Raw genomic sequence first — 21,656 nt, forward strand, 5'->3', positions numbered from 1 at the left:
ATAAGCATTTCACCAGCTTCACATTAATTTGTCTTCAGGAAGGACAGATTTCACATTTTTAATAGGAGAAATAACTATTTATTTGCTATTTTATTACTCTTATCATTGCTTACGTTAGCTGAATTTAACTGTTTTTAATTACCTTGGCTTCAAAGAACTTTGCATGTCTGCAAGTTAGTATTTAATTATATATTCCATAGATGTTTTCTGTAATCATGAAATCCCATAGACTGTGGACTGTTGGAGGTTAATAATACATGGTTAACAGTAATGGAGAATCATCAAGTTCTTAGATCAGTGGAGTTATGCCAACAGGAATTTGGCCTACAATATTTAGAAAATCCTTGCAGTGAGAATGTTGTTCCTACTATTTCTTCTTTCCTGACAGGAATATCATACTTTGTGCAGTATATACATGAAGGTGATCATTGCACAAAGCACAAGCTTTCCACTCCTTTAGTGGAAAGCAAGAATATCAGTAACCTCAGGGTGGTAATCCCAGTTATAATGTTGCTCCTTGCTAGGCATGGATAAATTACATTACATTTCTGCCTGTGGTATTCCTGTGCAAAGAAGTGCATGTAAAAAAATGTAAACATTTAATTAGCTGTTGTTTGTAAAACACTTTGAAGATGGTAAGGACTATAAATATCACATAGTATTGTTGTAATAACCAAGTATAAGGTCTCAAGCTTCAACCCTCAAATTGCCCCAGAATTATTGCAGTGAGAGGAAAAGATCTGAGCTTTCATTACGAAAACCCCTGCATTGCAGCACACAAATCAGAGCTGAGATGTCCTGTAGTTTTTGTTCAGGCTCATCATGACCTTCAGCCTTTTTCTTAAAACTAGCCTAAACCTCTATTCAAAGCCTGGCTCAAGCCTCCTTTCATGGGGTATGAAATAGTGGTATCTATTCAAAGTCTTTTTTTTGGTCTTCGTTCCTAGATTTTTGGCAAGGATGTGCAGACTTTCACAATCTATACAAAAATGTTACACTGATTATTTTGGTCTAACTGGAGCATCCACCTGTGTTCAGTATAGGTTAGTGATGTTCTGATACTCCTGTACTACCCCATTGAAACAAATGATCTTTGGATACCAGACATTTCACACCTTTGATTTTAGCTTCAAGTCAGATTTCAAATGAATCCATTTCTCTGAAATATTGGAGATTGCAAGTTAGTCTGATCTTGAGGTGCTGCCCTGGAAGGCCTCAGAGAAACTTTGAGATTTTGGATTGCTTTGGAAGTTCACACTTCATTGGTTGTACTGGCATGCGTGTACTTCATGCACGTGCAGGGTTATATTTTACACATTACTGCTGTTGCCTATTTCAGTTTGGTATCTCATGCAAGACACTAACTCAGAAGGTTTGTCTTGGGGTGATGCCAGGGGTGGGAAGATGGCCTGCCTCGGTTCTGCTTCATGCTATTATGGAAAGTGGCCTGAGAATCAAACCCTGACCTTTCAAAATAGGTGTAATTGACAGTGTGAATCCCTTTACACTTCCAGAGTGATAGAAAAGCCCTTGCAGAATGGCAGTATATTTTGCAGCGCCTGACTGTTGACTGGTTGGGTCAATCAGAAGGGGAGAGCATCGCAGGAGTGTTTAATACTGGCTCATATCATTGGTGGAATCAAACAAGAGCATTTTTTATTTTGTGGGTTTTTTTCTGTCATGACATAGGCCCCATAGAAACTTACGCTCTTACTGAGAACGTACCCAACCAGAAAGCACTATAATAATTCCTGTTTCATCTTGATGATGCAGTTGTATTTTAATGAAGCCGTCAGAAAGACATTACCAAGGAGGGAGCACAGATGCATACAGTCATTTTGCACTCTGTCTTTATGAATGAGTTCTCCTGCCTGGAAACAGGTTTATGTCAAAGTTTTGGATCCAGTAACTTGCCAATCCAGTGATTTGCTGTATTTCACAAAGTTTCTTTAGCCTGAATTTGAAACAGCTTTGTGTTGATTCCTAACCTCAGCTCCGAGTGCGCCAAAGATATGGTTTCTGACATTGACAGTTCATCTCTGCGGGTACAGTTTCATATCACTTTTTCTCAGGGATTCGTCTGAGTTGGAGTTGCTTTTTCTGGCCACTTGTTTACTAAGTCCACCAGTGTGGACCCATGTCTCATTTGTACTGACTCAGCTCCTCACGGGCAGCAGGAGACTGAAGCGATCCAGGTTATAAATGGTGATTTGAACAAGGATCAAACCAAGATCATTCTGGTGATCCAACTTAAATTTCAGTCCACAAAGAGCTGTGATGTTGTAAGCGATGGAGCAGCGTGCTGTAACCAGCAGGGATGTCTTAAGCTACCTTTACTGCTGAGGAAAAATATGTAAAATTGCACCTCAAGTATCTAAATTTCCTCCGCTGCAAATAAGATAATAATGTTTGCTAACCCCATTGAAGCATAATGAAGTAAATTACTTAAGATTTATGAATCCTTTCAAAATCCTGTAAAGTTAGACATTTTGGGACAAAGCGTTATGACTTTCACAGGGAGAAAGCTAACCATTATACAAGATTGGTGTTTGCAAGTGGGTCTAATTCAGACATATGAAATGACTCTGGATTTATCAAGACTAGGAAAATTATTTAGGATTCATAGCTATCAGATAATTAACATGATTTAAGCATAATTTTAGACTTAACACGGGTGTTTTAACATTTAATTCATATGATGGGCATAACAGTTGTTGGTGATGAATATTTAATATGGAACACCAAATAATCAGTAGTTCTTCTACAGTGTTTGATAAAGAGATTGGCAATGAATTATGAAAGAACAGTTATTTTTAACTAGAGATGACCTAGCACTTGCGTTTTAGAGCCGGATCACAGCTTTTCTGAAGTTCAGGAGTGTTCAGATTTGAATTATTGTCATTCCTTTTTTAAAGCAAACATTCTTTTCTCTTAATTAATCCCTCTTGGAAAATCATTGTTGTATATATGCCATTGTTAGAAGAACCCAGTGATGCAAAGAGGTCTAGTGTGATTCATCAATGTATTTGCAAGGAGAGTGCCCACCAATACACTGAGATAAACAAGTAGCCCACGTCACTTTACCAGAAGACAAGATTCATGTACTTTGCTGTGCGGTCTGACTTGCTGTGCTTATTTCTGACTCCTGTCAAAGCTGAGGCGGCTTTGTAATGAGATACAGAATTAGCTGCAGCCTCAGTTTTGTTTATTTCTGAGCAGATAGTTTGGTTTTACCATATTCAGGCTTTAGATCCTCTGTTCATTTGACCAGTACATTTATACAGGGAATGTCCATGTCGTGGTTTAGGTCAAATTGGCTACTGGAGACCTGGGGGACCCCAGATGGGACTGACAGATGCTCCCCTCTACCCCTCTTCAAAGAGAGAGGCAGAGGAGGGAAAAAGAGACGTACGAGTTTAGAAGGAACTAAACTACTTTAAGGAAATACTAATAAGAAAAGAAAAGGAAATAATGAAATATATACAAAACCGTATCAAGCTCCCAGGATGACAGTCACAACACCGGCTGGCACTGGGGCAGTCCCAGGCTGGACTCAGTGACGGGTGGGAACTGGATTCCGGATCTGCATTCAGGATCGGGATCAAAGGCAGATGAACAGAGTCCTCCTCAGACGTCGGCCATTGAAGGAAGAGAGCTGACCCTTTAATCCCTCAACTTTTATACTGAGCATGAGGCAGATGGGATGGAATACCCTGTTGGTCAGTTTTGGGTCACCTGTCCTGTCCGCTCCTCCCCGCAGGTGGGACCCCACTATGCTTTTCCGCTTCCCACCCTCCAATGGGGCAAATAAGAGAGTTGGTTGGCCTTGGGGGTTACAGCAATAAGTGTAAGCAGGAGCCTCTTTGCATACCGTGCTGGGCATCAGCGATAACCAATTGGTCTTGTCCCTCGGAGAGAGTGAACGCTGTCTGCACAATATGCAGTTAATTTCAGTAGTTAGAAGAGGCCCAGCTAAGAAGCGAAGTTACTGAACAAAATTGGTTCTGTTTTACCTCAAACCAGGACAGCCACAAAAGGCAATACTTACATTCTCACGTATTTTCAGAATCCCAAGCAATACTCAGTCTTCCACGCCATGGCCCTACACACTAATGGGTGGTGCTGAGGGTCTAGGCAGGTGAGTCAGCTATAAGGTCCAGTGGAGATGTATTTTCATACTCCTACAAGGAGATAGCTTTCTAAAGGAAGTGTAGTTTTGTAACCTTGCCATGTTAAATCACACGTTGCACTGGAGGGAATGTGAAGGGGAGGGGGAAAAAAACCAACCCCCCAAAAAGAAGAAATAAAAGGTGAGAAAATTTTAGTACTGTAGGTTTTATAATACCCAGCCAGCTACCCAGCTACCAAGGAATGGTTTGGAATGCAACTCTTTCTTGCTTATGAAAATACCTGGGACAAAACATATACTGGGGACAAAGATCTCTTTAAAGCATTTCAGAATTCTATGTGAAGTGCAGCTCTTCTCGGTTTTGCAGGCTGTTTCTCTCACTGAACAGTGGCATAGGTACCAGGAACTGCTCTCTAGTTATTTCATTCCAAATGTAGAATCACTCAGGGCTCTTTGATCTCCACCCCTGGATTTGCCATATCAGGGGAAGGAAAGGGGAGAAAAAGTCCATGAAATTTAGTTAAAACACTCTTAGTCATTTTGTTCAGCTGAGGACAAGTCAACAAGCATCTTCCCTGGAGTAAGTCGCAGCTCCTAAAGCTGCTCCAGAAAGATCTTCATAAGGCCACAAACCACCACTAGTGGAGCATCGCACTTTTATGCTTGCTTCAGATCCTGCCTTCTCTACCTTCTCCTGACCCACACGACATACCACATTACCCAGAAAGCACTTTAGCCTTTGTAATTTCTGTAGTCAAGGTGTGCTGTGAAGGACAGATACAGCAGCTTGCAACTTTTTTCCGCTCCCTGGAGAACCTGTGCTAAGCCAAAGGGGGGTGCCGTGCCTTGAGCCATCCGTTTTTCTCCTAGCCTCGCCGTCCTCTGCCTTCTCTGTCGGTGCGGAATTCTGGCACAGGCAGTGTTTTGCCAAAGAATGAACATGCACTGTGAAAAAACCCTCTGTATCTAGGAGGAGACATCCTTGCAAATGATACCCCTGCACTGTTCAGGTCCAGAGAAATGGGATGGAGGAAGCTTGATACGGAAGTGGATTATATTCACATGTGTCTGCCAGTTTAGCAGGATCTGCTATTGAGTAGCAGGGGTGACTTTTTTGCAGGTGCTGTGCTACTACTTTCTGGTCTTTTGTGCAGCTCGTGAGGCCATTTTCTTCCTTCTCCTACAGATTCCCCAGGTGTTCCTCCAAGTGCCAATGCTCATCATCTTTTCAGAGGGTTCAGCTTCGTTGCCTCTAACTTGGTGCAGGAGCCTGCACAGCAGGATGTGCACAAAATCACCGTCCATCCAATTGTGCAGGTACTGACGCTGATGTTACACTTCGCATATGATGGGCAGATGCATATGTGCATAGTGTATTTAAACTGCCTCAGCATTCTCACTGGTGTTTCACAGCTACCCAGTGTAGGTAGGAGGTGTTTACGTGCAGCATGTAGGAGGTGGAAAATGAGAATTTTTCCCCAAAGGCTTTTAAGTTCACTTTCTCCACAGCCTTTACAAAGGAAATAGGAATTGCACCTTATCACAACTGAAATGAAAGTACTTCTGAACAACTGAAACGCTATTCCAGTTGTGCATACAGGGCAGGTAATGGAGTGTTGTTTTTTCGGTGAATGCATGTCATTCTCAACAGTCTTGTCTTGGACTATATGACAAAGTCCGTGTTGGCAAAGGGGCTTAACGAACTACTGCTGTAGGCTCCCACGGACACAGAGCCCGAGCTCCTGGGTGTAAGAGGCCACTGTGTTCCTGTCGCTATTGCACAAGAGCCTGGGTGTGCTCACATAACCCGCAGCAGCTTAATGGGGGAAGGACACCTGCCAGACGCTTGGTTCTTTGCTGCCATACCCCTACAACATGCTCTCTGGTTATTGTGCTTTAAACCAGAAATGAAGTGCTACAAATGGCTTAATACGTCAGAGGGACAGTGACTTGGGAGGGAGAACTGGGATGCTCAAAAATGCAGCAAAATTTCCCACAAGGAAAAAGTTCCTCTCTTCCCCACAGCAAGAGGTACACGTGCTCCAAGGGGAGAGCCCCTGCCTCTGATTTGCATAGGTTTTCATAGTTTTCATGTCTATCTCAATACATTACAGCGGAATATGTCATATTCTTAAAGATTCTCTTATGCAACAGTAGGTGAAATGTTACCCAAGCAATTACATCCCAGAAATTTTATCTATATTCCTGTGGTTTGCTTTCTAAAATGTATTGAATGTAGCACATGCGTGTTTTATCATTTAGAAGGCTCTGCATAGACTTTGCTAGCAAGGATACAGAAGATCCTATAGGATATTGAGAGTCGCTGGTTGTTTCTTGAGTCCAGCAAGGACTCAGATTTGCGTTTCACCACCTAACCAATCTGTCTGTCCAAATGGTTTCCAAAGGGCATATGAACTAATGATGCCACAGTTAATTTTGTACCCTTCAACAAATAAAATTAGAAAATTTAAATTATTTTTCTATTGTCAGTAGCAATAAATTTTCTTAAGTTAGGTTGGCTCAAAATAGCAACTTCTCTCTCACACAGAAATCATAGTTAAACGTGTTCTGGACAAGACTTCCAGTCATCTGGAGGCACGTCCCATATGTGGGGTATCTGTTTTGAAGCCTGTGAAGCCATTAGCGGTTTATAAGTTAGCTGGGCACTCAATAATTAGAAGCAAGTGTATATTGTCAAGTTATGTGGGTTTGTCAAGGGATTTGTGCCCACAGTTTCCTGTGAATCTCTAATAGGAGGCGATTGTCTGCATTCCCTAAATAGTTTAGAAAATCGCTGCTTTTTTTTCCATTACTTCTGTGTGGACAACTCTGTCCTACAGACTGAAAAAAAAGGTAAAAAGGGAGAAGACACACTTCTTTACTTAAAGAGCTTCAGATTTTTTTAACTGAACTTCGAAAAACCGCTAAAGGACAAGGAAGTTATGTGAAGGAGATGAGATCAAGTGCTTCCTTTATTAAGACAAGGCTAGTCCTTGCTTTTACGTAGCCATGTGCTGATTGTTTCTTTTGCCTTTTCCTATAGCAGTTACATGGGAACAACATTCACTTTACAGATGGATACGAGATCAAGGAGGACATAGGAATTGGCTCCTACTCAGTGTGCAAGAGGTGTGTTCATAAAGCCACAGAAACAGAGTTTGCAGTGAAGGTAAGAACGCCTTCTGTGGTTGAGACTGCTGTGCCAGCCCGGGCAGCAGTGCGGTCACTGGATATTTTGCTGGCCTATTTCTTGTTGGCGGGTGTCGCGTGTTCTTTCTTTCTTTCAGAAGACGACAGGTTTCACGCTAAGCCTTATATTATTTCTCACACCTTAATCTCATCAAGTAAAATTCCCAAATGGACAAAACCTTTACAGACTTGCACAGAAATCCTGATAATCATTTCAGTCATGCTCCTTGCAAACCGGATAAGATTTTTTACAGATCCTACATTGAATCATCATAAATAAACAAAATAACGTATAAAATGATTGCGAAGTTGAAATAGCATTTTATTCTTCTTTCTCAAATTATTTAGTTATGACATTTTTTATTCTAACTGGACAGATTTGTCCGTAGAAACCATGATCGCCTTCAAAAACTCAGATTTCCTTTTGTCTCCTGGATATTCAACACCAACACGCTACACAAAGGAGCAAAAGGCAATCTTCAGCAGAGATTTAAAATATGAATTCAGTGGAATTTAGTTGGATATTTAAGACAAGTTAGTGAACTTCAGGCTTGGTCAAGCAGCACTATGTAAAACAGAGTCACCACAGACACAGAGGGCAGGAAGCTGCTAGGATGTAGGTATGAGGAAACTTTTTTTTTGACAGGGAAGAACTTCAGTAGAACTGCTTCAATAGAACTGATCACACTCAGAGGACTAAATCACAATCTTTATTAAATGCTATTGAATGAACATTATGCAGTATGCAGCTATTACAGAAGTGTATGTGGCAAGTGGTTGTGAGGTTACAGCTCAGAGGAAGAGTTCCAAACATTCAGTTTTCTTTAAGAAAAAGGCATAGCAATAAAAAAACTCAGATGTTAGGAAAGTATTTCTTTTTTTTTTTCTTGTACCAAAAAAAGACAAGATTGGATTAAATGAGGAATTAGTATAATGAATTTGAAAAGACGTGGACAGTTAAGGCAGATCCTTTCAATCTGTATGATCTCACGGGAACAGACTGCTTAAGTGAGCATAAGACAAAAGGTAGCTCCCTGAAATCAGTACATAGGGAAAGGTATTGACCAAACTTGCAGTAAATGAGGGATTCTAGCCAATTGCCACTCTACTTTTCTTATTTTAAAATTTTAGAAAACATTTGTAAACTTAGCTTATAAATGAGATTGTGTCTTTGCTATTAAATGAGATGGTGAGAGCTTAAAAAAGTGATCCAAACTGCAGTCCATGGAATAAATGAGCCGCAGGTGGCCAATAGAATAATATTAAACCTTTTACTCAGTCTTATTTGTACTGATGATAATGCAATATTCATGAAAGTCCACGAAAGTTTTGGTGTCTGCCCGTGTTGGCCACAGAAATCTGGAAACCACTAATAACTGACAATTTGTTGATGACACTGTTCAAATAAAGGTTGATTTTTCTAGACTACACCATAATTAGGAGCATGGACCTACCAGCGGGTCCGTGGGCTTGCGCATGAACATGCTAGGATTTTCATTTCTAATGAATGGAAAAATTAGATTTTTCCAGTGTCCGGGTCGTTTGTCAACAGATGGCATTATGTGATAGTAGGTATAGGTTCTGTGAAATTAAATTACATCTGTGATGAACAAAATGTATGTTAAAATAATAACTTTCATATTTTATTTATATCAAGTATTGCTGACAGTTTTATCAGTGTAATGCAGCCAGCATGAAACCAAAATAGAAAAGCCTCGGTCCTCAAAGATGTCGGAGTGTCTGAATGCAAGAGGGTCCAGCACCTAGTCAGCAGCTGGGGCTTTGGAGTACCTCAGGGCGTCCAGAGCAAACTCCGTACGTGGGGACACTCAAAACTCCAGTAGAGTTTAACACTCTGATTACTAGGTTTAGGCTCTTTCCCATTTTTATTAATCTTTCCTCTCTTTATTCCTTTCTTCCTCCACTTCTTACGACTCTTACCTTGTCATGCCAATATGTCTTGATTTTGACTACCAGTTTAGGCAACACACGCAGCATCTCAGTTTCTGACACAGTGTGAGTCAAACGTGTAGAACAGATTTGGGGTTGGAGATGGTTGGTGGGTTTCTGTTTATACTGTCTTTCCAGCACATTGAGTGCTGCCTCTTTGATTATTATTCCTACCGATATATTCATTTTTCTTTCCTTTCAATTTTATTTTTACTTCATATTAAGATTTTATCATTTTGTTTTCAAAGTAGCTCGCTTTCATAAAGATTGCACAATGCCACCCGTTTCAAGTAATTAGATAGCACAGGAGTTGCAACTGATATTATCATAATTATATATCAGTCCCTTTTGACACGCATCCTTTAACTCTCTTTATAAAAATCACTGTAATTAGACTCTCTTGACTTCTTTCAGTAAGTGTAATTTTCTCAGTGCTTCCTAATACATAACATTCCCAGGAAAAAAAAGATCTGCCGTGATAGTTTGTATGATAGGCAGCAGCCCCGTTTGCCTGGTTGCACCTCATTAAAAGCTCCCTCTTTAAGATGAACTGCCGACACGTCAGAGCGCATCATCCCGTCTCCCCAGGGGAAGCTGGTGATAGGGAAGGAGGTAAGGAAATGACGTGGTGGCATCACCGCGGGGCGACGCACATCATGTCACTGGGTAAATAATCCCTCCATGGAGACTGCCACTCACTGGGCCGTATTTACTATCGCTGTGTGGTGCCATACTGAGACAGCGGAGCACTGAGCCAGAGTAACTTGAGTCAGAGCTACAGCCGGACAATTCACTCAGAAAAACAAAACCTTTCCTAGCCCAGAAGCAGAATCTATTTGTTAAAACGCAAAACACTTCATCCCTTTTCCTTTTTGGTGGCCATCTGCAACTAACAGGGGTCCATCCTATAGACATAATTAGAGATAACTCGCTGAGCTGCTTTTAAAAGTCCCCGTAGACACTTCTTTGCACCTTTAGGCACATAACTGCTTTTGCAAATCCCGTCACTGAACCTGCGGAAGAAAATTTTCTTGCAACCTCTTCCCTTTTCTTCTATGTCATCTGTAAAAATGAAATGCTAATAATAAACTCTGAATCTATTTTAGACATGCCCTCAGGCTCCTAAATGCAATATTTAAGAATTCAGGCTTACATCTTCACTTCTGTGAGCCCTTCAATACCATTCAACGGAAAACCTTGTAGACAGCCAGATTTCCCACAAACTGAGTCTACCCTGAAACTAGTGGTCACCTAGCTGGGTCAGTGCAGGTAGATACTGGTTTAGCAAATCTTTCTATCATATTCTACTGCATGTACATACTCTGAGGTACTTTTACAATTTTACTCTTAGGCTTTTTTCCATCTCATTCCCAAGTGAAAAACGTATAAAGTTATGAAATACAAGTAAGTATATTGCTCATTCTTCTGAATGCTTTATAAGACTGATATAAAGAAGGGATCTGGGGGGAAGAAAGTGTTTCTCCTCTGAAAGACCTCTAAGGTCTTTCAGATTCTTCTGCTGCAATATTGATCATCCTGACCAGAGCACATTGACTTTTAATAGCAAAGGGGACTGGCATTGTTGATCACAGTTACAAGCTTCACGTGGGTACAAATGTAACAGTGAGGTCAGAAGCAAAGGAAAATCAGATCAAATGATTTCAGTCACATCAGTATGTAGAGAAAATAAGTCAATTAAGTAAAAGAATGATGCTAGAGCAGATGGGAGGGATTTCTGTGGATGGAAGAAAGTCTTCAATGGAAGCCTAAAGAGATTAAGAATTCTCTTTTGGAAAACAAAGGAAATGCTACAGTTCAGAGTTCTTGGTGAATCAGATTTTTCAAAACCTGCCAGAGATTTGATGCAATTAGTATATTCTGAAAGTTTTTCTTTCCTTAAAACCATTGTGCTGGTTTCAATCTTGCGTCCCTACTTGTGAAGCTTTCAAGCTGGATTTTCAGATACACTGCTTACTGATGCCAGGTTAGGTAAGTTTGCATCCACCTTTTTCTAAAGATTTCTCTATTTAGGTTGACTCCTTACCCCCAGGAGAGATTACTGGTGGATATTAGCCAAGCAGAAACAGCTGCTCTTATGGCCTGTTCTACCCCCAACACAGTAACTGCCCCAAATATTGCAGAGGCGGGTGGCATAGATGCCAGCTTCAACAGCTTGATGCCAACTGTTTTCATCTCCAGGTCAAAAGAATATCTAACTGGTTAAGTCTTATAGATTTTGAGTCCTTCCATGCTGTTAGAGCCAGGGTGAACAACTGGGTAAAAGGACAGGATATACATTTCTCCTTGCTTTGAAGAAGAAAAGCATACAGTACAGATAGTCCCAAATGACAAGTACAGTTTTGCAGATGCCAATATTGCAGTGGAATTTGGATCGCGAAACACATGTGAATTTCATGACTTTTTCCTATCTCTGTAATGTACTAACCAACTATTTGGCTCCAAATGTTCCACAGCTGTGAGCAAAGCCAAATTTTGCTGTCTATGTCTGCCTCTGGGATACAGGTTAGTTTATGCTAGAGTCCTAGCAAATCCTACAGTTCATATATAATTCTAGTAATTACAAAGCACTGAAAGAACATCCATCTCGGCATGTTTTGGTATGTGCAGACTGGGGAGAAGGTGCATTTTAATTAGCTATAAAAATGCAATACAAGCAGAGAAGTGATGTCAACACGCTACCAATAAATAGAAGTCAGTAACTTGTGAGAGCTGTTTTTAGAAGGCCTGGGTGATCAGATTTGCAATATACCTCTATTTATTTGCTAATAACAGTGAGTGAGATAGTGACCAAAAGCTGTATGAATTCCAGAGTTTTTTCATATTTTCTTTAAACTTCATTTTCCTCTTCCATTGACGTTCACAGTCTTGGTTTGGTTGTTTTTAGGTGGTTGGTGTAAGTAGATACAATATCATGCTAATCTGAAGGCAAGAGGTTACACGATGATATTTAGTTGGTTCTACAACTTTTTCTCCCTAACCTGTATTATGGTTATGTCAGGAGTTTAGTGCTGAATATAGAAAGTGTGAATAACGGTAGTCTTCTAAGATTGACTGCAGCATCGTGCACTCTTTTGCAATTCTTTTAAAGAAAATAGGAACCCTGAACACACATAGCTTTATTTTTTGAAACAGGAAAAGGAAAAAAAGAAGAAAAAACATCCGTCCAAAGGTCATCAAATTGTCATCAGTTGTCATCCTTGACAGTTAAGGTGTCTGTAGATCTAGAGAGAATCGCTTAGATTTGTTTCTCCTTAACCATAAAAAGTCACTAAAGTGACTTTCCTCTAAAGTGAAACAGACTGTGAAATTTTCAGGGGAGAGCTTGTGTCTATTTTTGTCTCTCTGGGAGGTACCTAGTGTCTGGTGGAACATGGATAAATATATCAGTATTTTAATAGTCAAGTCAATGGAAAGTTTGCTGGATAACCTCAGATTTCTTGGTCCTGAGCCAGCCAGCTTGTCAACACCAGCAGGTACCCGTCCACTGCTCATCCGACCTTTCTCCCCTCTGCCTGCGCCAGAACATGGTACAGGGGCCAGGTCCCAGGGTGTGTGCAGCGATCTCCAGGTCAGAACCACTGGTAAACACACCCCCTTTAAATTTAGCTTTGAAATTTAGCAGAAGTTACCTGCTGCTGGAGCAGAGCACTAACAGGACTCTGCAAGGGAGAGGATGGACTGAACGGGTATGGATCAGATGCTGAGATTCTGTCTGGGTTCTCATTCCATCCCTAGTCATGCAAACTCCTCTTGACTTTGCTGGGTGGCTGTCACAGTAAGGTTTGTATGGATGAGAGTATGGCTCTATCACAGCTCACACTTAGGGGGCAGGAAACAGCATCAGGAAGAACATAATGTGATGTAAAAACACCTCATTAAAAAAACTATTACCCAACTGAAGGGAAACGGAGTGATAACTGTGCTTCCATAAGCCTCTAACTGTCCTTGCTCCTCCCTGAGATGGCTTATCAAATTATCAGTGAAGAGCATATCTCTTGCCTCTACAAGATCATACTGATGATTCTGAAAGATGCTTTCCAATATTTTATTGACAAAATATCTATGCCTGCAGTGTCCCCAGAAATTTTAATTCCTATTTGCTTTCACTCCCCGAATGACATTTAATGAAGCTGTTTGATATCCTAAACTAATTGGTAGGATGGAAATACAAAGATTTGAGCACCAGCATCAGGCAAGCGTTGCATAAATGTGATGCTAGTGTAGTTAAAGTTTTATTAATAAAATTGAAAAGCAAATCCATAGATTTCTGTCTTCCTAACATGCTTGCATATAAGTGAGTTTTGCCTGTAGTACCTGGGTAGGACTACTAAACCCTGTGGCAGCATGTGCTATTCTGGTATCCATGGCTTAAGATAGAATATAAACAAATTAGAGAAAATCTATGGCAGGAAATATGCAAGAATTACAAGGCAAGCTCTATCAAGAGAGCTACAAATACATATGATGTAAGACAGACAAGAGTCCAGTGGGATGCGATCAAAATCTATAAATATCTCTAAGGTGGTATAAATGATGGATGACAACCATTTGGCTGCTAAAGACAGCAAGACAAGACAGAATGTCTTGAAGCTAAAAAAGGGAGTTTCAGAAAAAAAAAAAATCTGATGGTGAAAGCAGTTGGTAAAACAGACTTTTCAAGGAGATGACCGAGACATCCTCCCCCTCACACGCAAAGAAGTTGGATCTGTCACATTGGTGGAAATGTAGCCTTACGAAGTGCGGGGTCAGGGGTGTGAGACCCCTTCTTACCCTGGTAAACTACAAAGAACACTTACCATGTTCTCCCATGAAATTTGGTTTATAAAGCTGGGATTTGGGAAATCCTGTTGTCCGGACACTTCAGTAGAAGATGTTTTTCACTGTCTGAAGGATACTTAAGCTGATAGCGTGGCACCAGATTCAGTAGGCTATAGGGTGCCATGTAGGAGATTCAAGCTTCAGAGCAGATTTAGGCCCAAATCTCTGTGCTTCTTTGCATTTGCATAGGGAGGGCTGTTTTCCAGAGCACTCTGCAAAGGAACCAGCGTGAAGTGCCCCAGACTATAACTGGGATCCATGATGTATACAGTAAGAGCGATTACAAACAGCATGGATAGGTGTCCTCTAGATATGATGGAAAGAGAAAAATTTTTGCAGTAAAATGGATGAAGTAGCAAAGTAGTGGTGGAGAAAGTTGTCTATGAGGATCTTATGTCTGACCTGTGAGACTATTTTTGAAGGCTTTCTTGGTTTTCCTGTTTCGAACAATTTTATTAAAGGGCCTGACTTCCATGCCGGACGAGGGCCACTGTGTACAATTTTGCTCACCACAGCAGGAGGCAACATAGCATATTTGATATGCTGTCCTCATTTTTTAGGATTTGAGTTTAGTCAAATGCCTGCAAAGCTTCAGTGAGTCTCACTTTTTTATTGTTTTGATTTGAGCGTGTTCAGATTTCTGCCAGATACTCTCCCCATAGAAATAAGTCCATTCTCCAGTGAGGCACTGCTCCAATAGGCAGGACCCTGCAGCCACAGCTTCAGAAAGGATGGGCCAGTAGAGAGTGCTGGGCTCTGCTTGAAGGACTTGGGAGAAGGCAGCAGAGCAGAGCGCCAGGAGTGCCTTGCACGCTTCTACAAGCAGCAAGCTTGTTTGTGGCAGCGAGAGCCATTGCTGGATCGTGACTTCGGGGCTAAATAGGATCAAGGTGTTGCTTAAGACTTAACAAATAAGCGGAGGAGGCAGATAGAAATACAGAAATGTATGCAGACCACCTCTTAAACTCAGCTTCAGAGCAAATCTTGGATCTGCAGTGGCTGTACTTCCCTTCCAGCGTAAGGATTCCTGCGGCCTCCTTCCCATTTGGTCACGAAGCTCACAGTGCCTCTCTCCCTGGCATGGCTGAGCTTCTGAAGAGTGTGAGACGATGGTATTTCTCACTGCTAACTACATCTTTTCTAAGACACAGGATCAGGCAGCAGTTTTCCTACAGCTTAGTGGTATCATGTTTCTCTTCTCTAGCTCACTTGCCAAATACCTAAGTATTTTGGACAGAATTTGCTCCTTTGTGGCTCTGTTTCTCTTTTGGGGCCATTTAAACTGCGTTTCTTGTATTTGTCTTCCATACTGATGTAATAACTTTCCCCTTTTATAAGATCGGAATGGGATATACCGGTTTCCACCCCTGAAGCTTTTTGTAAAAGAAGGTGGGAGTAGCATTGCATTTTACGGACTGAAAACTCATCAGTCTGATCCAAGGACGTGTGCTAGGGCTGAGCAGAGCAGACTAAAACACAGTGCAGAGCCTTTCCCGCCAAGCCATTCTGCCTCCAAAACTGCAGACTTCTCTCTAAAATGAGCTTCTCTGTTTCACAGGTGCTATTGGAACAAATTTGTTAATGTTTCTGTGTTGCTTAGAAAATGTGTTCCACTGTATAAATGCTAATTAAGAAGTACTACAGTTCCAGTTGACAGCTTGGGAGCGCAAAGTCGGCAAACAGTGGCATGTTCTGCATGCAGGAAGTTTAGTGTCTCCCCCCCACAGCTTGATCTGATGGCCAGTGCTTGTTTCAGAAAGTATTGCTAATTAGGCCTGTTTCCTTTAATATGCATTTCACTGTTTTTTTTCTGAAAGATTTAAGCGTGGATGGGGGGAATGAATCTCTGGAGCTAATCAAAACTAATAGCACAGCAAATAGTCCCTCAGAAACTATTAGGCTTGGAACAGTTCTCCTTGGAGACATCTTAAATGTAAAATTATACCATGTCCTTTTAAATAATGTTAGCCTTTCTGCAGTGATTTTCATCCAGCTTGAGTAATTTGACATCAAAAAAGGAACCAAATTAAAACAGATGCTTGGCATGAATAGGGCTTATTTTTAGAAGGAAATATTACTGAAATGGAAACCTGTACATTTTCCAGCGGCACAGAACTGCAGAACTCTATCTCTGTGACACTTTCATTGGAATTTACGTTGTAGATGAAACTGTCTGGTTAAAACCTCTGCATGCTGTTGCTCCTCCTTTCTTCAGAAGAGATGCAAATCCCACCCATAGCCAGTTCCACCAGTGGAATTTTCAAATATATCATAGATATGGTGTAGACATAATATGCAATGGGACACAAAATTAATCCTCCCTTTGCTCATCCCTCCCCTCCCAGTAAAGGAAAGGATTTCTACAGGGAGTATCGCGTCACACTGTATCGTACGAATCTCTTCTTAAATGTGATTAACCCATGCTTACACTCCAAACAAGCTTTAGAAAAAAACTTCAAAGTGTGTCATACAAAATGAAGCAGCTTTAAAAAGTGTATAAAGCTCTCTTCCTCCTCCACGTTTTTTCCACAAAGCCATCCTAAGCTCCCTGGTGCTGGTCAAAAGGATCTTTAGGTAGTCCCACTGGCTAAACACCCTGGCAGCCTCAGCTGTGGCTGCTTAAGGCATTGCGGTGCCCCGGTGTCCACCCTGACCTTCTGCTGGACTTTCTGTTGCTGTAGCCAGAGCAGCAGGTTAGGACTGTCCCAGTGGCTCAGCTGCCCCCGTTCGCACCCTTGCATCTCAGTTTCAGCCGCCAGGAAAGGTGACTTGGGGCAGTTGAAGACGAGGCAGACACTTCTCCCGCTTGAGACTGGGGGCAAAAAAAGAGCTATGCCTTATGCCCCTGCAGCATGAGCCACTAAAGCTCCTCGGTCAAAACCCCACAACCTACTTTTTATCCATGCTCATGCTGCAGAGTGTCCCTTTAATGCTGCACAATGTTTGTGGTTCTTGTTGTGAAATAAATCCACTAAAATAAAATGGACATTTTTTGCTGCAGTCCATGGTAGTGGCACACACCACAGTGTTAAGGGTTAAACTACAATGCCAGTATTAGGCACATTTAGCTTTTCCGAGAAGGGAGATGGCTACCACTGCCCATTTCAATTGATGTGATTAGACAGAGCTTTTGTATCATGTTCCACTTAAGAGAAAAAAGTCAGAGCCAAGCAAACGTTTTAATGCAGTCTTGTTTGTTCATTAAAGATGCACAAAGTCCGTCCTTTCGCCCCAGCGCAGGAAGACCCAGCAGCAGAGAGCAGTTTCCTCACTGTTAGCTCCATCTTAGCCTGGCCAGAGCCCCATCCTTTCTCCTCAGGCCCCTGTTCCTGCTCTTCCCATCAGTGCATCTCATGTTTCTTTTCTGTCTTCTTTCTCACTCCGTTGCGTTTCTCTCACCCTTTCTTTTGGGCTGTTCATTTTCCAGACAGCAAAGGCAGTTAAATTGTCACCTCCTACCTCTTGCCTTTTTTTCCAATCTCACAACTGTAGTGATGGAGAAATCCATGTGAGAAACGCAGCCATCCTCCTCACGCAAGGTCACCCAGGTTAATTTCAGCTGTTTGAAAAGGCAATTTGTATTAACAGGGCTAATTCTTCCCGAAGAGGATTAGGGAGCGCTCACACCTACCATTTCTTTGGCAGGGCTGTGAAGGCTGTAAGTCCCAGCTGGTGGGTGGTACCAAGCAGCTGAGGACTGTAACATCTGCTAATGGCATAACTAGATCCAGAAGAAGAAATTTATCTACACAGTTGGCGGCATGCAAATACCTTCACAAAACTGCATCAAGCCAATATAAATATATACTGTCTATATGGTTGCTGTACCAATTTCAGCAAGGCTTTACCCACACAGAACTGTATTGATACTCTTTTGTACTCGTCCGTCCACTCTGGCAAGGCTGGAGACATTGAAAACCTATTAGTAAGGGAAAATCTGATGGTTTTTTTTCCATGCAAGACTTGTAGAAGGACTTATAAAAACTGGCCAGACATGTTAATTAGCATTTTTAAAATATTCTCTCCTGATCTTTCCTTCCTTGATAGAGGAAGATTTCGGTGTTGTCCCTTGATGGATATCAACTAATTTTAAAATATCATGAGATTCTTATCCTAAATTCCACAGAGGAAAATTCACCTTTTTATTCAGAAAAATACACGAAGGATGTGATAGTCAAAGAACAAATAAGTCCCCTATTAGAACAAAGGACTCTATTGCATGTGCTGAGCCCCTTTTCACTCTGGAATTGTTTCATCCACTGTTTAATGCAGATGAGTTTCTAAGCAATCCCTGTGTGTCCAACACATAGAGAAAAGTCTTCTTGTATGGCTCAGTTTCTCATTTTTCTGAAGGACAATAGAAAACCCCTGTGCTTTATAGCTCTTCTCTGCAAAAGTACAATAGAGGTCTTGTTACATTTTCAGTTATTTATACATTATGACGGCTTTCTGAGTTGGGGTTCTTCACCACACATCTACAGAGAGAAATAGAAAAGTAGCATCATCACATATTATTCAAAACCTCAGGACTAGTAGCGGAGAAAATCTTCCCTTAATTCTGCAACAGAGGGTGTTTATGGGTACATTTTAGTTGAGTTCCAATCAGACTTCCCAAAGAAAAGACATCATTCCTTGCGAAGGAAGAGCTGCAGGAGGTTCATGGGCTGCCACAGAGAGGAATAGAGAAGAGCCTGTCTTCATGCAAAACACAATCTCAGAGGAAACAGAGTGAACAGGGTGGAAAATGCCCTTTGTTACCAAAAGAAATATTTAGAAGTTACATAGTTTTGCTCAGCTTTTAATCAGGGTTTAAGAGTGTCATTGCCTATCTAAAATTCAGACAGAGATATTTAGCTTGCCAGCATCCAACAGTAGAGCTTGAAAGCTACTCGATAGCAAAAAAATTAACTGGTTAATAATAATATAAATTCTGAACAAGAGCCGACACTGTATCACCTGCAGTGGCCACGTGTAGTCTCATGTAGGAAGTCTGATGAGAGTACGACAGTTCCTGTATCCAAACCTGTAACATTAAATGCTTTTTTTCTTTCTAGCATTGCAACTTCTAGCATATAGGTAGGAAATTGCTGCACAAAAAGTGCTTGTTTTACACCTGTCTAGAGAAACCACTGCCTTCTCACTTACATAATTGATTTAATTTACTCTGATACTTTTCGAGAATCTAAGAACTACTTATGAGTACCACCAGAAGCCCACAACACTTCTCCCTTAGCCCCTGTCTTCAATAAGGAGCACTGGGCCTGCATTTTACCACAGCACATTTTGGCACTAAGTTGGGGCAAGATTTGCGGATGTTCTGGGGATGCAACACCTTGTGTCATGGAATCACGGAGTTTTCAGAGTTGGAAGGGACCTCTAGTCCAACTCCCCTGCCAAAGCAGGATTGCCTAGAGCACATTACTCAGGACTGCATCCAGGCGGGTCTTGAAAATCTCCAGAGAAGGGGACTCCACAACCTCCCTGGGCAGCCTGTGCCAGTGCTCTGTCACCCTCACCGGAAAGAAGTGTTTCCGTGTATTTGAACGGAACTTCCTGTGTTCTAACTTGTGCCCATTACCCCTCATTCTGTCACTGGGAACCATTGAAAAGAGCCTGGCTCCATCCTCCTTCAACCCACCCTTTAGATACTTGTACGCCATAATAAGGTCTCCCCTCAGCCTCCTCTTCTCCAGGCTAAAGAGTCCCAGCTCTCTCAGCCTTTCCTCATAAGGCAGATGCTCCAATCCCTTAATCATCTTAGTTGCCCTTCGCTGAACTCGCTCCAGCAGTTCCCTGTCCCTCTTGAACTGGGGAGCCCAAAACTGGACACAGTATTCCAGTTGTGGCCTCACCAGTGCAGAGTAGAGGGGGAGAATGACCTCCCTCGACCTACTGGCCACACTCTTCCCTATGCAGCCCAGGATTCCATTGGCCTTTTTGGCAACAAGGGCACATTGCTGGGTCATGGATAAGTTACTGTCTACAGTAAATGTCGTGATGCAGACATGTCTGGGTGCAAAAGGAGGCAGCAACCACCAGCCAAACCACCCTGACATGGCAGCTTCCCTCTTTGGAAAGCCTGGGTTTAACAACACATCAAAACACTTTCTGAAGAGGAAGACCAGTAGAATCAGGTATCGCAGTGGAGTTCTGGGGCATATTTAAGGAGCTGCTGTGGCCACTGCAGCATGTGAATAAAGAAACCGTGCATAGTGCAGCCAGTCTGAACTGAAGAGAGGTTTCTGCTGAAGGTGCAGCCACCGCCTCCTTTCCTGCTTTATCAGTTGTGGGCCAAGTGTCAGTCACAGGGACGATGAAGAGAGGCACTGTCAGGGCGACAGTCTCTCGCTGTGGAGGAGAAAAATGGTTCTGGTGTGTCGAGCTGGACTGCCCAGGGACTGAGTGTGAGGAATTTGGCAGGTCCCTTCACAGCTCTGACAATGATTTGTTGTGGGGTTTGGGGCAGCTTGTCCATTTAATCAATGTATCGCAGCTTGTGCACACATGAAAGCAAAAAGCATGTGTATTTAGCGGGATTGTCTTGCAATTTGTATTTATATAGCATATTATGAATCAGAAGAATTACATATCATCTACTGCTGTTGCTACTAAATCAGTAGCAGACTACTTCAGGTTACGTTATGTTGAGTTTTGTGTCAATAGCTGAAGACTATTTTTGGCTTGGATTTTTTTTAGGCCATATATACATTTCTAGTCCTGCTTTATTAATAGTTGCTTAAAATTTTCCACAGCTCTGGATATTTCCCTTCACAGGAAAATGGAACAGAAAAAGGAATCTGGAATATATTGCTTGCCACATTAATAGTAGTGATAGTAGTACTTCACACAGTGGTAGTAATACTTGCTGCAGTAAATTCTGTTGGTTTGTAGAAAGCAGGCAGATCCTAACAGGTGCACATCTGTGTAACTCCATTAACGTGACAAGAGCTATATTAGTTTAGCCAAGGAAGCAACCCTGAGGATCTTTTTATATGTTAGATTTATTGGTTGAGTGGGACGCATTCAGTCGCTGTGGTTGAATTTAGGAGGAATCATTCAATCAAGGTTTCATTGGCTTTTTGAGAATGTCTCAACTGAACTGGGAGAACAACATTATTCCAAGAAATTGCTAGTAGAATTTTTTCTAGTCACCTGTTTTTGAGGGTTTTCCTTCATTTATTCAAATGTGGACAACAGCCATCTACCTGCATCAGCTCCCTGTTGCACTTTCACTTGTCATCACTCACCACACTGCTATTAATTCAGAATCAAATCACTAATATGGCTTCAGATGCATGCCTCAACCACGGACAACTACTGACCAACATTATCACTACAAACGCATGCAGTCATGATGACTACAACACCTCTGATACATATTCAAGTATGCACTGTTATAGCTGATGCATAAAATTCTAGACATGTACTTAGATGTGCATCGCCATAATTAAGCCATAAAAAATGCATGCAAAAGCAGCCAGGCATTTATCCTCATTAACAAAAGAGATTTTTAAAAAGTTGTTTCCCCACAAGCACCATTGTTTTAAAT

The 21,656-nt window shown here is 41.6% G+C and overlaps 1 protein-coding gene across 1 annotated transcript in view; it reads left to right on the forward strand.

Moving 5' to 3' along the window:
• The window catches only part of RPS6KA2 (ribosomal protein S6 kinase A2), a gene marked incomplete at its 5' end in the record, with an annotated part of 312,268 nt that overhangs the window by 275,804 nt on the left and 14,808 nt on the right, over positions 1-21,656 (forward strand). The window contains 2 exons of the mRNA XM_082480397.1: positions 5,316-5,446; positions 7,173-7,298. Of these exons, the coding sequence (XP_082336523.1) occupies positions 5,316-5,446; positions 7,173-7,298 (257 nt within the window). The remainder of the gene's footprint in view (positions 1-5,315; positions 5,447-7,172; positions 7,299-21,656) is intronic.

This window comes from Vanellus vanellus (assembly GCF_965231255.1).
Source record: "Vanellus vanellus genome assembly, chromosome: 3".
NCBI lineage: Eukaryota > Metazoa > Chordata > Aves > Charadriiformes > Charadriidae > Vanellus > Vanellus vanellus.